Source organism: Esox lucius, chromosome 14 (assembly GCF_011004845.1).
Source record: "Esox lucius isolate fEsoLuc1 chromosome 14, fEsoLuc1.pri, whole genome shotgun sequence".
Classification (NCBI taxonomy): domain Eukaryota; kingdom Metazoa; phylum Chordata; class Actinopteri; order Esociformes; family Esocidae; genus Esox; species Esox lucius.
This window is the reverse complement of record NC_047582.1, coordinates 26655222-26674504: the sequence shown is the minus strand read 5'-3', so window position 1 is coordinate 26674504 and position 19283 is coordinate 26655222. Positions and strand designations below refer to the sequence as shown.

General features: G+C 44.5%; 1 protein-coding gene across 5 annotated transcripts in view; it reads left to right on the top strand.

The window, feature by feature from the left end:
* The window catches only part of arhgef28a (Rho guanine nucleotide exchange factor (GEF) 28a), a 58427-nt gene that overhangs the window by 21758 nt on the left and 17386 nt on the right, over positions 1-19283 (top strand). For 2 of the 5 annotated variants that reach the window (XM_010899271.5, XM_010899270.5), the window contains exons 8-16: positions 1626-1672; positions 6761-6827; positions 14687-14793; positions 14937-15265; positions 15597-15777; positions 16268-16391; positions 17373-17459; positions 17776-17818; positions 18637-18738. In XM_010899271.5, coding sequence (XP_010897573.2) covers positions 1626-1672; positions 6761-6827; positions 14687-14793; positions 14937-15265; positions 15597-15777; positions 16268-16391; positions 17373-17459; positions 17776-17818; positions 18637-18738 — 1087 coding nt within the window. The remainder of the gene's footprint in view (positions 1-1625; positions 1673-6760; positions 6828-14686; positions 14794-14936; positions 15266-15596; positions 15778-16267; positions 16392-17372; positions 17460-17775; positions 17819-18636; positions 18739-19283) is intronic. The other 3 variants (XM_010899272.5, XM_010899273.5, XM_010899274.5) reach the window with 3 other exon arrangements.

Below are 19283 nucleotides of genomic sequence, written 5' to 3'. Positions count from 1 at the left end.
CCTTGGTCTGAGGAGTCACGGTGCCTTGGTCTGAGGAGTCACGGTGCCTTGGCCTGAGGAGTCACGGTGCCTTGGCCTGAGGAGTCACGGTGCCTTGGTCTGAGGAGTCACGGTGCCTTGGTCTGAGGAGTCACGGTGCCTTGGCCTGAGGAGTCACGGTGCCTTGGTCTGAGGAGTCACGGTGCCTTGGTCTGAGGAGTCACGGTGCCTTGGTCTGAGGAGTCACGGTGCCTTGGTCTGAGGAGTCACGGTGCCTTGGTCTGAGGAGTCACGGTGCCTTGGTCTGAGGAGGCCTTACAGTGTTCTCAGGGGACTTAGAGTAATATATTCTCATGCTGTCTTATTACCGTCCCCATGGGAATCAAACCCACCACCCTGGCGTTGCAAGCACCATGGCCTACCAGCTGAGCCACACAATACCTTTTTTATTAACCAGTCGAGATGATAAAAAAAGATAAGGCTGTGGGGAATGTGTTTGTCTGTGTCTGGGGTTTATGTGTGTATGTGTGTATTTCTGGGAAAAGCTCCTCTCTGGGGTTTTTTGTGTTTAAAGGCCTCCCTGGTAAAAACTTCTTAATGGAGACAATACTGGATGACCTAATGTGAACTGGTATAAAAGTATAGATGCACACTCTCTCTCCCACACACACACACACACACACACACACACGAGCATGCACACAAACACCCACTCGTACAGACACACACAGTAGACAGAAGAGGCGTTTACCATAGTTTGATTCTGTGTCAACTCTATGGCCCTTTCGTCTGCCATAATGGCTGTCTTGGCTGTCTCACTGTGTCTGGTACAGATAGTCTGGGACGCCTCTTAGGAAAGCTACACAGATGCTTGGAGAGAACAGGGTGTTTTACTTTAACATTCTAGTTTAAATTCCAACTCTTTCTCTTTTTGTGAATAGTTGGATTTAGCACGCCTGTAGGGACAAACACACATATACACACACGCACATGCGCGCACACACACACACACAGACACACACACACACACACACACAGAAAGCCCTTTGTGAGAATACCAGGCATGTGAGTGAGGTTTGGTTGGGACTCATTTCCCCTCTCCTGGGTGGGCTGCTTTTTCTTTAGGGACATTATACACACATTGTTGTTTTACCTAGAACGTGGGTAAAGGTTACCTTGTTTTACCCACAATGTAAAATGTTCCTCAGTTAACATTTCTTGCAAGGCTTTTTGGGAGTCAAAATTATAATAAAACCTGTACACACACACATTACTACCCACATTAACACACACACACACACAAATAGTAAAACAGGAACATAAGCACACACACACGCCTCAAAATATCAAACACACACATTGTTTCTAGTAACCATAGTGACGGCAGGCTTGATATCGATGTGTCCATAGAGAGACAGGAAGTCTAGCTCCATATCGACCTAACCCCCCCAGCTAGCTATAGCTCTGTACTAGGAAACAAACTCTGTCCTGTGGATTCAGCTATGCTGCTGGAGTGTGGCAGAGGAACACTGACAGGACATGAGTGGAGAGGTCACCTGGCTCTTCTGGCCAATCACACTGCTCATTTGAGGGGTGTTGGAGAGGCATATAAGGATGTTATTAAGGGTTGTTGTTGTCCTCTGCAGGTCTGGGAAGTGGGACGCCAATCGTAGACCTTACTGTGGTGGATAGTGTGAGTATATCAGTCTACTCTGCTTTTGAAATGAAATGACCTGCTGCATCAAATAGTTGTGTGTGTTGATCAGTTTTTCTGTGTTTCTGTACGTTTGTGTGTGCGTAATTGTGTGTGTGATCCATTCTGTATCGTACAAACTGAGTCAAATGCAATTGCAATGGTAGGTGAGATAGGTGGTCTTTCCAACAACACACATTCATAAACATTCTGTTGTCAGATTAGCCTGGACTGACTCCGAGGAAAGATTGTTTTCTGGTGTTGCAAATACGCCACAACATTAATGTTGTTCGGGGTACGTTATAAGAGTACATTACCTTTTTGGTCCACATTAATGTTTTTGCATCCTTCGGATGACCATTGAGTCAATGAATCCAGATGGGATGTGTCTAGAGTCTTTAGGCAGAATCAAAATTAGCTGCACAACCAGGTGGACAAGGACAGGGATGACCAGGTGGACAAGGACAGTGATGCACAGGTGGACAAGGTGAGGTATGACCAAGTGGACAAGGACAGGTATGACCAGGTGGACAAGGACAGAGATAAACAAGGTGGACAAGGAGTGGGACGACATGGTGGACAAGGAGTGGGATGACCAGGTGGACATGGACAGGGACGGCAAGGTGGACAAGGTTAGGTACAATCAGGTGGACAAGGAAAGGGACAGGGATGACCAGGTAGACAAGGACAGGGACGACCAGGTGGACAAAGAGTGGGACGATCAGGTGGACAAGGTCAGGGACGGCCAGGTGGACAAGGTCAGGGACGGCCAGGTGGACAAGGTTAGGTACGATCAGGTGGACAAGGTTAGGTACGATCAGGTGGACAAGGACAGGGACAGGGATGACCAGGTAGACAAGGACAGGGACGACCAGGTGGACAAAGAGTGGGACGATCAGGTGGACAAGGTCAGGGACGGCCAGGTGGACAAGGACAGGGACGACCAGGTAGACAATGACAGGGACGACCAGGTAGACAAGGACAGGGACGACCAGGTAGACAATGAGTGGGACGATCAGGTGGACATGGACAGGGACGGCCAGGTGGACAAGGTCAGGGACCGCCAGGTGGACAAGGTTAGGTACGATCAGGTGGACAAGGACAGGGACAGGGATGACCAGGTAGACAAGGACAGGGACGACCAGGTGGACAAAGAGTGGGACGATCAGGTGGACAAGGTCAGGGACGGCCAGGTGGACAAGGACAGGGACGACCAGGTAGACAATGACAGGGACGACCAGGTAGACAAGGACAGGGACGACCAGGTAGACAATGACAGGGACGACCAGGTAGACAAGGACAGGGACGACCAGGTAGACAATGAGTGGGACGATCATGTGGACAAGGTCAGGGACGGCCAGGTGGACAAGGTTAGGTACGATCAGGTGGACAAGGTTAGGTACGATCAGGTGGACATGGACAGGGACCGCCAGGTGGACAAGGTCAGGGACGGCCAGGTGGACAAGGTTAGGTACGATCAGGTGGACAAGGTTAGGGACGATCAGGTGGACATGGACAGGGACGGCCAGGTGGACAAGGTCAGGGACGGCCAGGTGGACAAGGTTAGGTACGATCAGGTGGACAAGGTTAGGGACGATCAGGTGGACATGGACAGGGACGGCCAGGTGGACAAGGTCAGGGACGGCCAGGTGGACAAGGTTAGGTACGATCAGGTGGACAAGGTCAGGGACGGCCAGGTGGACAAGGTCAGGGACGGCCAGGTGGACAAGGTTAGGTACGATGAGGTGGACAAGGACAGGGACAGGGACGACCAAGTAGACAAGGACAGGGACAACCAGGTGGGCTGTGGGCAGTGACAGCAGGAATAATCTGGCACAAGCTCGATCTTTCAGATTTTTTTCTTTGGATCCAAAAGGATACCTCTGCTTATAATTCAGACTGATCCTAGTTCCCTGTCACATAAACTAATCCAAGGTAAACAGTTGGGACTGAGACAGAACAAACTGACCCTGGTCCTCTGGCACTTAGCTATTACAGCGCAAAACTAGGGACTGAGACAGGGTTTGGAGACACGGTGGACCCGTCCAAAGATAACCAGACAGAGCCAATGAGGTAGGAAATAACTCCCCACACTGTCAAGCACCAGACCAAAGGGACACCAACCAACCACAAAACGCCCTGAGACAGGACAGAGTACAGCCACGAGGTTCACTTCCATCGCACGGGCATTAAGGATGACATGGGGTAACACGAGTGACCAGTTACTCAGCCCCCAAATATTACTGGAGAAAGGACACCCCAGCAGAGAGAGGAGAGCCCTGTGGAGAGAAGGGAGCCCTGTGGAGAGAAGGGAGCCAGCCAGGCAAAGACCGCTAGGGTGGTTTTGTTAATCCAGTGCATTGCCGTTCACCTTCACACCCCTGGGCCAGACTACAGTCAGTCATAGACCCTAGTGAAGAGATCAGTCTGAGACTGCGTCTGCATTTCTCATATTAATCTTCACGTCATTCCACAATAATGGAGCTCTGTGGGGGCAAGCCATGCCTCCAGCTGTTTAGAAATTCTAGGTACAGTAAGGAGACCTGTGTTTTGTGACCATAGCGTTGGTGCATATATATACGGCAGAACCAATTCAGAGAGATAATTGGAAGCAATGTTAAAATCAGTCCTTGTCTTTATAGGCAGCCAGTGTAGAGGGGCCTGTTTTGGAGTAATGTGATCAAATGTTTTCATTCTAGTTAAGATTCTATCAGCTATTCAGCACTAATTTAAGTTTATTAAGTGTCTTATCAGAGTAAACAGAGAAAAGGTAATTGCAGTAACAAAAGTGTTGGTTAGCTTTTCTGCATCATTATTTTTGACAAAATGTTTAACACAAATGTTCTGAAGATGGAGGAAAGCGGCACTTGAAATATATTTAGCAAATTGATCAAAAGAGAGATCAGGGTCCAGGGTAGCACCAATGTCAAAGTTCATTTTGAGATCTGACCGCAAATGTTAGTTTTTTTTGGTACCTAAAATGGGCATTTCATTTCTTTCTGAGTTTAAAAGTAAAACATGTTCTATCAGTTTTCTTATGTCTGAAACCCCGGCTTCCTGGGTAGGCAATTTGGGGGTTTCTCTGTATTTCATTGAAATGTACAAATGTGTGCCGTCTGAATTAAATTACATTGTGTTTCCGGATGACGTCACCCAGAGGCACGAATATAGGGAAAACAAAAGTTGTCCCAGAAAACCCAGCCTTACACCAAAGAACACATTTACAGTTGTCAGAGGACAGACCATCCACACTTATGAACTGATATCTTTCTGATAGATAGGATCTAAAGCAGACAAGAACGTGTCTGCTTTAGATCGTAATTAGATCCTAATCTCTCTAATCTCTCTTAAAGAAGGGATGATCAGGGAAGGCAGCTGTAAGGTCAAGATGCAGATGTCATGTTTTGGGTAAGCAGGATGCTGGGCAAAGAGGTAACGAAACAACGATGGCTTTAATGAAAATAACCTAGGGCAGGCGAGAAAACAACAAAATGGCTGACTAAAGAAAGACAAACTACATTCATGAACAAAGGACGAAACCCAATCAGAACAGGCTACCTTCAAGGACAACAGCAACAAAAAAACGGAACAAAACAGAACCTCAACGCAGAACATTCGTCTGATGACATTAAAAGGTTGTTTACCACCTTCATGAGTGTAGTCTCTGTAGTATTATGGGGTCTAAAACTGTCTTGGAGCATTTTGTAAGTATTGTTTGTCTTTGGGCAGTGAGTTGCTGGGAAATAGATTTTTCAGAATTTCTGAGAGGAACGGGAGGTTCATAATTGGACTATAATTCTTTAATTTACCTCAATTGAGTTTAGGCTTTATTATTGCCACTTTAGAAGGTTTGGTACATCCTGAGTATAGGAAGCAATTTTTTTTGTTCACCCGGCACAGCCAGAAGAGGACTGATCACTCCTCTGAGCCTGGTTCCTCTCTGGGTTTCTTCCTAAATTTCAGCCTCTTTAGGGAGTTTTTCCTAGCTACTGAAATTCAACACTACTGTTGTTTGCTCCTTGGGGTTTAAGGCTGGATGTTTTGTAAAAGCACTTTGTGACTACTGCTGATGTAAAAAGGGCTTTATAAATACATTTGATTGATTGGTTGATGGATCCAGAGTATAGGAAGCAATTGATTATGTTTAACATAGGCCAAGCAATTAAAATAGCCCCTAAAGTAGTTTCGTTGGATTGGGGTCCATTTGGTTAATATACTTGAGTCATTACTATTTTATTTAACATGTCAAGTGGTGGTACATGATTAAACAGTTTAAAAGTATGCTTATTTAGGGTTGAGTGTTTTGAAACGATCAAGTTCATGAATTCATCACTGCTGAAGTGCAGGCCAGCATCACCTGAGTGCTTCTCTATAATGCACTTTACTGAGCGCTTCTCGATAACACTAATCTAAATACTTCTTGACTACGACTTGGTGGGGTGACATTTCCGTTCCAATTTTCTAGAGGCTTGAGTCAGGGCTCTTGTATTATCTGTATGTCGTGGAGCTAGTTTCTCGTTGTGTATTTGTTTTGTTTCTAGTGGTGTGACTGTATTGCATTGCAGGTTTATGACAAGAGCCTCGGTTCGAGGGGTAACAGATTTATATGCTCTGACATCCTTGGGTTGGTGGAGCATCCAAAAATCTTTGGGAATGAATATTATTTATTTAAAAGTCTGTTGTTACTTATTTAAAGGTTGGGTATAAGTGGGTTAGTTGTTGTAACGGTAAACGTCCAATACTCCAGGATTATGAGGAAAAACAGCTAGATCCACATATCTACCCCACAGGACAAAATAATAACCATAACTGAGTGGGTATTGGTGCAGACTTGTAGTAGTTGGGTATTTGGGAGTCTGATCCCATGCTGACTTGTGGCCCCAGAATGCAGGCCTGTTTGATACCAAGGCAAAGCAACTAGTTAGGATGTCTTTAATGTTCATTTTGTGGAGATTCTGAGCACTGCTCTGGTAATGGACTTCCTACATACGTTCATCCCTTCCCCTCATTGTCATTGTGTGTATGTTTGTTTGTGTGTGTGTGCTCGGGTGCCTGGTCTGTGACTCTCATTTATGTTTTGTCAAATAGGTTTTTGAAGAGCAGCTTGTTCTCTCCTTGGATGATGATGATGAGGAACTTCCAGCATTAATGAAAGGTAAGCTCTATTAATCTGTTTAGGTCTGTTTGTTTCTTCCTCTTCTTTTATCTCTTTGTGTCTTTCCTTTTCTCTCTTCTCTCTCGGAATACTGTTACTCATCGGGGCGCAGCATGCTCTCTGGATCAGCATCAGTGTTTGCACTGCCACTGTGTAAATGGCTTTCATAATCACAACACTTTAATAGGAGTGATCTCATGTGGATGCCAAATTGCTCGTCAGTTCTTCTGAAATACATTTGACTCATCAGGTATGCATACATACCAGCCCAAACTTAATAAATGAGTAGTGTGTGCATACATTTTTCATCCTGTTACTCCGTGGGAATAAAATCTTCCACCCTGGTGTGGTATGCATCATGCTCTATCAACTGAGCCACACTAAAAAGTGTTTCTAAAAGTTGCATAGTTAAAAAAACATTCATATTTTGGCTATTTAATCATTGTGCATGAACAACCCTGTTTCCAAAAAAGAGTAAAATGGAAATAAAAACACAACGCAAAGATGTGCAAATCATTTAAACTCTATATTTATTAGAAAATAGTACAAAGACAACATATAAAATGTTTAAACTGATAAATGTTATTGTTTCTTGAAAAGTATATGCCCACCCGGAATTTGATGCCAGTTACCACAAAGTTGGAGTAGGGGCTACACAGTTCAAAAGCCAGCATCCATGATGGTATGGGGGTGCATTAGTGCACAATGCATGATCTGTGCACATCTGTGAAGGCACTATTAATGCTGAACAATATATAGGTTTTGGAGCAACATATGCTGCCATCCAGATGACATCTTTTTTGGGGAAGGCCCTGCTTATTTCAGCAAGACAATGCCAAACCACATTTTGCTTGTATTACAACTGCAAGGCTCCGTAGTGAAAGAGTCCGGGTGCTAAACTGGCCTCCAGACCTGTCACCCATTGAAAACATTTGGCCCATTATGAAAGAAAAAATACGACACTCTTGTTGAGCAGCTGAAAAGCAAGAATGGGAAAACACTTTCAAATCTACAGCATTTGGTCTCTTCAGTTCCCAAACGCTGAGTACAAAGTATTTTTAAAAGAAGAGGTCATGCAACCCAGTGCTAAACATGCCCCTGTCCCACCTTTTCTGAAACATGTTGCTGGCATCAAATTCAAAACGGGCATGTATTTTTCCAACATTTGATTTTGTTTAAATAAATATAGGAATGAATGTTTTGCACATCATTGCATTCTGTTTTTATTTGCATTTTACAGAGCGTCCCTACTTTTTGGGAAACTGTGTTGTACAACAACTGAAGCATATGTTGCAAACATCAAACTAATCTCTATTTGTCACTACTACTGGTTTACACTCACTTAAAGGATTATTAGGAACACCTGTTAAATTTCTCATTAATGCAATTATCTAATCAACCAATCACATGGCAGTTGCTTCAATGGATTTAGGGGTGTGGTCCTGGTCAAGACAATCTCCTGAACTCTAAACTGAATGTCAGAATGGGAAAGAAAGGTGATTTAAGCAATTTTGAGCGTGGCATGGTTGTTGGTGCCAGACGGGCCGGTCTGAGTATTTCACAATCTGCTCAGTTACTGGGATTTTCACGCACAACCATTTCTAGGGTTTACAAAGAATGGTGTGGAAAGGGAAAAACATCCAGTATGCGGCAGTCCTGTGGGCGAAAATGCCTTGTGGATGCTAGAGGTCAGAGGAGAATGGGCCGACTGATTCAAGCTGATAGAAGAGCAACTTTGACTGAAATAACCACTCATTACAACCGAGGTATGCAGCAAAGCAATTGTGAAGCCACAACACGCACAACCTTGAGGCGGATGGGCTACAACAGCAGAAGACCCCACCGGGTACCACTCATCTCCACTACAAATAGGAAAAAGAGGCTCCAATTTGCACAAGCTCACCAAAATTGGACAGTTGAAGACTGGAAGAATGTTGCCTGGTCTGATGAGTCTCGATATCTGTTGAGACATTCAGATGGTAGAGTCAGAATTTGGCGTAAACAGAATGAGAACATGGATCCATCATTTTTACCACTGTGCAGGCTGGTGGTGGTGGTGTAATGGTGTGTGGGGATGTTTTCTTGGCACACTTTAGGCCCCTTAGTGCCAATTGGGCAAATCGTTTAAATGCCACGGCCATCCTGAGCATTGTTTCTGACCATGTCCATCCCTTTATGACCACCATGTACCCATCCTCTGATGGCTACTTCCAGCAGGATAATGCACCATGTCACAAAGCTTGAATCATTTCAAATTGGTTTCTTGAACATGACAATGAGTTCACTGTACAGAAATGGTACAGTGAACTCCCACAGTCACCAGATCTCAACCCAATAGAGCATCTTTGGTATATGGTGGAACGGGAGTTTCGTGCCCTGTATGTGCATCCCACAAATCTCCATCAACTGCAAGATGCTATCCTATCAATATGGGCCAACATTTCTAAAGAATGCTTTCAGCACCTTGTTGAATCAATGCCACGTAGAATTAAGGCAGTTCTGAAGGCAAAAGGGGGTCAAACACAGTATTAGTATGGTGTTCCTAATAATCCTTTAGGTGAGTGTATTTTGGTTTATATTGCTCTGAGTCAAGTATTTGAAGCAGAAAGCAGACGACAGCCAACTCAGCTTGATGCTCTCTCCAGTGTCAAGGCAACATTATACCCTGGGCAGCCTGGCGTGTCTCCAGGCTCACTGCGGGAGGTGATAGCAGATCGTGATGCTCTCAGATCTTTGTTTTTGTCAGTAGAGAATACAGTTCAAGCACAAGCAGACGTGTCGCATACGAACAGTCAGTCCTGTCGGGCTGAACGCACTTCTGTTAACTAGCCCAGGGGATGGTCCGCACCACAATGACTCAGCCTCTCTCTGTTAACTAGCCCAGGAATCTGCCCTGTCACCCGGACAAAGGGAGGAATGGGTCCAGACCCCCCCCCCCCCCTGTTCCGCATTGTTGGGATGGCACACTGCCTCTCTCCCCCTATCTCCCACCTTCCGTCCCCCGCCTTCAGCCCATTGTGTCCTACACTCTCTCTAAACATGTCTTCTCACTCACCCCCTCCCCCAAACCCCTTGGTTGGACAGACAGTGGACCTCTGTAATTGAAGTGGAATGTTAACAAGCTCAAATGTCATAGGCCCTACGAATGCTGACATTTAAGATGGTCCTTCCCCAGGCTGGAGCCTCGTGCTCCCCTCTGACAAAACACAGACACAGAGTGGCGCGCACACATCAGACACTGTGCCAGTAAAAAGTCTGCTCCAGAGTTTGAGGGGGTTGTTGTGGCAATGGGGAATGCTAATTTCCTGTGCGTTGTAGGGGGAGATGGCAGTGAGAATGGAGAGTTTGTTGTAAACTCAAGAGACTGGAGTCTGGTGCCGTTGAGAGCCTGGTGCTGCTGAGAGTCTGGTGTTGCTGAGAGTCTGGTGTTGTTGAGAGTCTGGTGTTGTTGAGAGTCTTGTGTTGTTGAGAGTCTGGTGTTGTTGAGAGTCTGGTGCTGTTGAGAGTCTGGTGTTGTTGAGAGTCTGGTGTTGTTGAGAGTCTGGTGCTGTTGAGAGTCTGGTGCTGTTGAGAGTCAGCCGTATAACTGCTTCCAGGTCCCCCACTCTGTTGCCTGCTACTCACCAGGGATGGGAGAGATAGTGTGTGTGTCTGTGTGTGCATCTTCTTTGTCTTTCTGTGTGTCTGTGTCTGTGTGTCTGCCAATTCTGCTCTGCATTTTATAAGAGCGCACACAACACAAGCAGTCAAGGTTGTGGAATAGTGGCATTTCCTGTCATCGTTAGTTTGGTTCTCTGGCCTTGGCTGACCTTTTCCTCTTCTGCTGCTTCACTGGGACCATAGGAACACAACAGGACTGGCCAAACATCCCCCTGTTATTACTCGGTACCCCCCTTTTCCTAAAATACGTATTCAGAGAAGGGCCTCCAGTTCAGGTAAAAAAGAGAAAACAGGAAAAGGATGGTATCTATCATTCTGGTGTTTCTAACTGTAGACAAACATAGACTAGACACCTTATGGAGAGTGTTTATGATACATAAATTCAAACCCAAATAAATGTTTTCCTCTTCCAAAACAGCTACTGATTTGGATTTACTGGTTCCTTAAATTATCTGTTGTTGTTGTTGTTAGGAATGCTTTACAGGGCCTCGTCATCTGCAGTGAATTCAGTAGCAATTTGTTAAAAAATATTGTAATGGAATCTCTTGAGTTCACGTACTGTAATGCTACCTAGTTATCAAATGTCATATCTCCGCATCCGTGTTTTCCAGTTCTGGACTGTGCGTGTGCATATGCTTCTGTCTGGTTTGTCTTAGTTTGTTGGTGTGTGTGTGTGTGTGTGTGGGTAAAGAGTGGATATCTTCTTAAAGTTGTGTTTGTGTCTGATGTTTGCGGTGCTGTGTTGTTTTGGGAGGAGCCAGATTGGGTTCCTCGTGGGCAGGACATTTGAAAAACGATTGTATCTGCCTTAATGCTTGATTATTACTTGATTCCGTCAACAAAGGCTGCTTGGTCAGATTAAATGGTCAGGGAAAGCAGAAGGAAAAGCCAGTACCTGTTGCACGTTATATAAAGCGCACGCTTTTTGTTGAAACCTCTTTGACCTTCATGACAGCCTAGCCAAGTCTGCCCAAATGTTCAGGGAATTATTTTATAAACACTTCATCTTGTCTTCTCTTAAAAAGTTGTGATTAATTAAAAATAATATATGGGATAAAATATATGCCATAAATATATGGGATAAAAAATGCCTAGTTGCAAAATAATATGCTAATAGACATATTGTAGGATGAATCAGCACAGGAGCTTGACTGGATTTTATTCAGTTGCAAGAATGCGTACAAAACTGGCACCTGCCGTCTTTTCTTTTATATGCTGACCATCAAGAAGCTTGCCTGGTTTTCTCTGATATCAGCAAAACATCTGCGTTTAGTGGTCAGTATTGTCAACCCATAAGTGGTATCTCTGTTATATGAAACTGCTGCCATTAGAACAGTATTTTCCACTTCCATCTCCCACTACTTGCATTTTGGAAAACAGTAGGTCAAACAATATGCTTGCCTTGGGGACCCACCAGTGAGTGGCTCATTATTTGCTAGTGTCACGGGAGGTTGAACTAGACCAGAAAAGATGCACCAAACTCTCCAGGAAAATCTAAACCAATGATTTCCCAATAAGCTCGTTCCCAGTATGTTCCAAACATACTTTGACTTCAACTCACATTAAACTGACGGGAACTAGTAATGTTACTCACCTCAACGAGGTGTTTAAAAGGGGAGATCCTTTAATGGCGGGTGTGAGTTTGTAGGAACCATGAAATGCTCCTGCTAACTTTACAGGGTTATCACAGATGAAAGGAGACATGTCTCACTGGATCTATAAATCTGAACCATCTGTTTAGATGTTCTTTCAGTGCCATAGAAAATGTTCTGTGGTGATATTTTTGCTAATGTTGTCTTTTACTGTCAATGCACTTATTTCGGCGTGCACCAAGCTGGGTAGAATTCACACTTTCTAAAAGCTTCTAGATATTCCATTATTTAGAAGACTACAAGGGCAAATATATATGAATTCTCTAGCTGAAATATGTATAGCTAGCTTTTGGTTGGCTCGGCCCACCGACATGCTAGTTCTTGACACTATGCTTTATTTGTGCCCGTAGAAAAATGCACATGTGGTATAGCTTTGGTTAGTTCCTAGCCTTTGTCTTTATTTCAGTGGACCAGAGGGAAATGATGCTAACACTAGCAGCACATTGAGGAAATGCCTCTGTGATGCACAGGATTTCCCTGATATTAGCTCTGGCGTTGTGAACTAACACACACACATCAAACCCTGGCTGGAGAATGCTGACTTTTCTGGTGCGTTATCTCTGACAACAGAAGTGTGTTTATATTATCCTTCCGACAATAAGGGCTCATAGTTAGACATGACTTCAGCTGACAATGCAATGGCACATCATGATGGGTCTAGGATAGCAAAAAGGCTTAATGTGGCAAACAGTTTGAATTTCAACTGGAGTGCAGTGGAAATAGAAATGTTAAATGCACTCATATGTACATATTCTCAGGTATTTCGATTACATTTTATTTAGAAGAAATGTATAACTTTCTGATTTGTACATACAGTACTTGGATTTGCCATCAGTAATTCATTTCACAGACACTGTGTAGAATCCTGCCTCTAACAATAATAAGACTACATTTAAACAATAACACTACTTGTTTACTCCTCCTCTTCACTTACCGAATGGGAATGGACTAGTGTTTGCTAGGCCAGGGTGGTTTAGGATGGGACGGACAGTACTGCCAGTGTGTAAGATTGCTAGTCAATGCAAACTGACAGACGTTGTTTCTGAAAGAAAAGCTACTTTTTTGTCCATTAAAAGAACTTCAAGCTGATCAGAAATACAGTGTAGACATTGGTAATGTTGTAAATGACTAACACAAAATCAGTAATTCTCACCTTGACCATAAGTACACCCAAGAGTAAGCACTCCTACTTCAGTTTGTCAAATAATCAGGACCAAAACGAATTTATTTGGGTGTGTTTGGTCTGGGCTACGAACCAACCATGTGTACTGTTTGGAGTGCTGGACTGTTTCATTATATGATGCTGAATGTATCATAGCAGCTTTTTTACTGTATTTTTAAATACTGTTCAAATACACATTATAGTAGATGCTGTTGCAGGTGTGTCTCAAAATGCTCATATGTTTTAAGCTGTATAGAAACAAACTTAAAACAAACTATTATTTCTGGTATGTTCACAATATTGAACTGTAGTAAAACAACTATATTGTGTCATTACTTTTTGGGGAATGATGTTGCAACAGTGCTTTCTACTCCATAGGCCTCAATGAAATAAACTATGCATATAAATTAAATATTAGATTCAAGTAAAAAAATATATTCTATGTGCTGAACTAAATGTAGGTTTGGGAATACCCAGTAGCAGGTCTGGAATCTCAATATGGTATTATTTCTTGGGGGACCAGATTTTATATACCCAGCGGCATTTTCTACTACGCCCACGTCCATAGGCCCAATGGAATACTCACTCTGTGACTGAAAATTACATATTAGCTTATAGTGAAAATAATATGTGCCAAAGTTAAAAGTGGGGTTGGGAATACACAGTAGAATGTGAAACTGTGATTGTGCTGGCAGCAGACTGTCCAACTGCCAGAGAAATGGTAACGGTCGATTTTGCAGCTCTCAAACACTGAAAATGGATGGCTGAGAAAGAAAGATCCTTAAGTGGATGGTTCTAGCGCATTAAGAATTACCTATCCTTACTGAAATGTATTCTTTCTTTCTTTTTCTCACTCTCTTCGACTCTCTCTCTGTTCATATTCCTTTATACTCCTGACTGCTGGCATTTAACCAGTCATAGACTAGTCAAAATGTTGGCTCTCTGACACAGACCGATCAGAGCCCAACCAACCAGCTGATAAATGGGAAATAGGAAGGACTATTTTCCGTTATTATTCTACCGCTACCATGTCAAAGGAAAGTTATGCTTTCTAGCATTCCGTAGTCGTAACACTGCACTATGCTAGTCTCTTCTCAACTACTATTGGTTTAAGTGAAATATTGTTTCTAAAGACCGTGCTAGGAGGAACAGTCATGAATCTATGCTAAAACAATCATTTCCTGCTAGCTTGTTTTAGTTTAAATGAACATCTTTGTTTTTTAGTTTTTTACCAATGTTGTTTTCTTAAATATAACTCTTTGTTTATGAAGGACTTCACTGGGTATCTTTGTGGCTGTGTGTATTCAGCCCCATGTTTGAATGATGATTTCCCCACCACGCTCTTGGCTGTACTTATTCTCTGTCTCTTATGTTGTTTTCGCCAGAGAATCACCAGACAGATTTTGCAAGAGGAACACAGAGCCAGTTCTCTCACTCTGCCACTGCAGACAAATTAGCCTCCATGATCAATGGCAGGAGTCTCTACACAGAGGTACAGCAAATGTACCATAACAGTATGGTAACTGACAGCGCTGCATGACCAGATACTTTACTGAATTATTTCTTCTCTTCTTGTTTTCTCTCTCGCTCTCTCAATCACTGTCCTTTTTTCTCTCTTATGTGGACGACTTTAAGGCTGAGGTTGGGGTTGCCGGGGTAACGACGGACAGCTCTGTGACTGACAGGAGAGTGTGGGACACGGAGACCATCCTCCTCCAGGCCTCCAACACCCCTCCTCTCGTACCTCCCTTTGGACTAGTGGAACCAAAGTCCCCCTCTGTCTCTCCCTCTGTATCCCCCTCTGTTTCTCACTCTGCGTCTCCCTCTACCTCCCCCTCCGTCTCCCCCTCTGTCTCCCCATTGCTCTCCCCCGCGGACCAAGCCCTCGTCCGACTTACCAGCCTCTCCCACTCGTTCCACGCCAATAAGAGAGGGAGTCCACCACTAGATTCCCAGGACCTCAGGTATCCAGCTCCGTCCATCCAACTGCCTGTTACCCATTCCATTTGGTTTATTTTTGTAGGCGAAGAGAAGATAATCGTAATTACCTTTTTTTTCGCTGAGTACATTTACACACACTCCTGATTTTAATGCTAGTTTCAGAGTGTTGAGATATCTTATCTGTATTGTTGACTGAATGAAGCAAAAAGTGCTGTGTCACAGTTGTGTGCAACTGGACAGTGATAATAAACCGAATATCTACTGTACTGTTAGCTCTAACCTGTTACCAACAGTACATAGTTAGCATGTTCTTCTAATGGAAGGTTTTCTCTGTGTGGACATGGTCCATGACAGCCCCAGTCTGGTAGCTCTAGTGATGGAAAGTGAAGAAGAGGAGGACGTGATTTTGGTGAAGTCTCCGCTCTCTCTCATCTCCCCCCTGAGCTCTGACACTTGCATTAGAGTGGACAGCGTCTCCCCAGACCTCGCCTGCACACGCTCACACTCCGCCTCCACGGACCCAAAACACCAAAAGGTACCGTGCAGAAACATTCTCCTCCACCCTCAGTGGATTTGGGCCAATACACTGCTACGCCGGCGGCAGTGTCAGATATCGGTGCTGAACTCATGTTCCAGCTTTTCATATACGTCTTCTAGCAGTGACTGATGACACTCACTGGAAGTGTGTAATGGATATATATTGTTGAGAAAGGGTAGATATATAACTGTGTAATTTATATATATATATACATACAGCTCCGGAAAAAATTAAGAGACCACTGCACCTTTTTCTTTCCTTTACAAAAAAGTTGAAAAGGAAAGTTTGGAGTGAGGAGCAGAAGCATTCAATTTGCAGTGGTCCCCTAATTTTAACCCTTCTGTTCCTCACTCAAAACCTTACTTTTCGACTTTTCTGGAAAGGAAAGAAAAAGTGGTCTCTTAATTTCTTCTGGAGCTGCATATACACTGTAGTTGAAGATGTGGAGCTGCTTTCCACTGTATTGAACTCATTGTTTGTGTCCCAGGAAATGGGTGACCAGGGGACCAGGCACCGCTCCTATTCCTACACCTCCCCCAAGATCAGCCTGCTACCCCCCCGCTTCTCCCGCGATACCGCAGCCACACCCGGCCCCTCCGACCTCAGCCCAGGTTAGTGTCCCGGGAGACCTTTTCAGTTTAAAAGACAGACATCTTGCCAACTTCATTCACTCCATTGGAATAGAAAAATCTCTTGTTTTTTTCCCCCCTCTCTGATAACAACGTTATTGACAGTCCTATAATTTGCATTGCCTTGTTCTTCCTCTTATGTTTGGTCCTGTACTGTTTCACCATGACCTGTGTTCGCAAAATGTCTGCGAGCAGAGAATGCTCATCAAGGACCTGTCTAAATAATGTTGATCCCACCTCAGCACTTCTAGTGTGACAGTTTGTGTATACAGGTCATGAACCGACCATGCATAATGACTCACTTGTTTAGTTGGTCGTGGGAGTTTGGCTGCTACAGTAAACAGTAGTCCTACTCTACTGCATTGCGGTAAGGCTGCTGTCTGTGCTGTCACTAACCATAGAAATGTAACTACTATATAGTCATCTACTGTAACTAACAGATAACTAACTCATCCGCCTGAGAGTGTTGATCTTCCAGCATACTCTTGTTCCATCTGTTGTATGACATACATCTTTCCTGTAAAATCTCTGTGAATTTTCCCTCATTCCTTGACTTAAAGCAGCAATAATGGTTAGCTACAAAACCAAAGACGATGCATTACGCTGCTGTTTATGTACCCAAAGGATGTTATTATATTGCAACGTTACGATCCATAGGTCTTCCCTGGGCATTGTCGACATCTCTTCTCTGAGAACTACTCATATAAAACCCCAAGGTTACGTGCCTTGCTGAGTGGCACAGTGTCAGATGTGTCACATTGTCAGCTCAGTGATTCAGACCCAACACCTCTGCTTACTTGCCCAGTTTTCTAACCACTTAGCTGTCCAACAATGTCATTCTCCCGTTGGATGAGAAGTTCAGAGGGCAGGGAATCCAGGAAATGCATTTGACCCCCATGTGGCTCTGGTGACTTGTGTTCCTCTGAGTGGCTTTGTGAGTGCTGTGTCCACTCTGCCCTGTAGATGGTGTGTTCCACAGTGTGAGCCAAAGCCGATCTCTCCTTCAGGCCCTCTCTCTGTCTAAATCTCTGTCTCTACTCCACCCTGGTAGTAAGTATTAGCTCACCTTAGAAATGCTCTCTGTGCTGTAAAACCAGGCATGGCAACATTGTGGCTACCTGTCTAAAGTGTGCTTGTGTGTGATTCTGTAACACACATAATAATTCCGCTGAGGGCACAGGTGGGGGCTTTAGCTGGCTTGGCTGTCCTTCCCATTCTTGGCTACCTCTTCATTCTGCAGCAACATCCTCAAAAAAGCCCGGGGCAGAGGGGAGCTGGTGGAAAAATCCGCAAATGTGCATCTATAAGTTCACTCACGCTATGTAAAATCACACAGAGGATTCATGCTCTGTTTTGTTCTCCACAGAACAGAGGGCGTTCAGTCTGTCGGAGCAGTCTCAAGAAAAAAGGTGTGTATCTCCTGTCCTAGTGTGTCTAAAGTGTGTTTGGCAGTTTTACAGTCTCCCCCTTGATTAATCGACCTAGGAGCTCTCACTGACTACTTGGTTGCTGGGCGACTGAGTGCTCTTCATCTCCCCTCGTCTTTATATCAAGTCCTTGTTTTGGTTGTTTGACTCCAGCCTTTACCATTAGTGAGCCAGGGCGTACTGGGATATACTAACCCTGTGTCTCAGGGACTCACCCAAATAAAACACAAGCTTTGCGACACCTGTTGCCGGTATGCATGGAGTTGTTGTCATCGACCGCACTGTAACCCCATTGTGCTCAGCGTTTATTTGTCAATGCAAATGTCGTCCAATGCAAATATTTGAAATACAGGACCTGCGTTCAGATGGCGCTAGGCTAAAGCCCTGAGACTTTGTGACGCAGGGAGGATTCATCGTGGAATATCCTCGGGATGAATAGCTCAAACAGAAAAAGGACGGACAAAGAAAATGCATCCTCTTTACTCCCTTTTCACCGTGTCCTTCATTGTGATGAGATGCTTTCAGGAACTATGCCAACTGCTTTTGTCCCTTTCCCCCATTCATCTGTTGGGGTTTTCTTGAACACACTCTAGTCGCAGATGTGTAGCGCCCCCTGGAGCATGGTTCCTGTACCTGACGTCGTTGTGTGTTTCTGTCAGAGCTGTGCGTGGGTGGGTGTGTGTGTGTGTACGTGCGTGCATGCGTGTGCGCGTGCTGGTGTCCATGTGTTAGTGTTTTTGTACACATATCAGAGCTGTGTGTGTGTCTGCGCGCGCGCGTGTGTGTGTGTGTATCCCTAGGGAGGTAAGGTTCCGTAAGCGCGCCCAGTCTGCAGACGACGAGGGCAGCATTGAGCTGGCAGAGTCCCTCCAGCACCTCACGCTCTCAGAGTTCCTCAAAGAGTACGTGGGCATGGCCCTCTTCTGGGCTGGTAGCCCCTAACCCGTAACCCCACAGTAACCCCACAGTAACCCCTGGTCTGACAGCCAGCTCATTAGCCCGTCTCCTGCCGCTCTAACCCCTTCAGGTCGGCCATTTTAACTCCACTGTGTGCATCCTGATGTCTAACCCTATAGCAAGTCTAGTGTTCACCATTCAGCACCACTAGCATGGCACCAATAACCCTGGCAGACTGCCCTTGTAGGTTGTTGTCGTCAACAAATGCAACATGTTAGAGTAGCACTTGTAGTCTAATGCTGTGTAACCCTTAACCCACAGTTATCTTACAGTGAACTCTATTACTCTGAAGTTGCCTAACTTCCTATAATCTGGAGTAAAAGAGGATTCTTATGGTCTGTGCTATTTGTTTATCTTGATTCTGCATTCTACATCCATGGTTAGGGTTTATATTGCATGTCCTCTGGCTGTGTAATGTATCCAGATTGTTATGTCAGTCACTGGCCAGTTGACCTACTAACCCAATTCTGTGCTTACTACATTTTTAGTT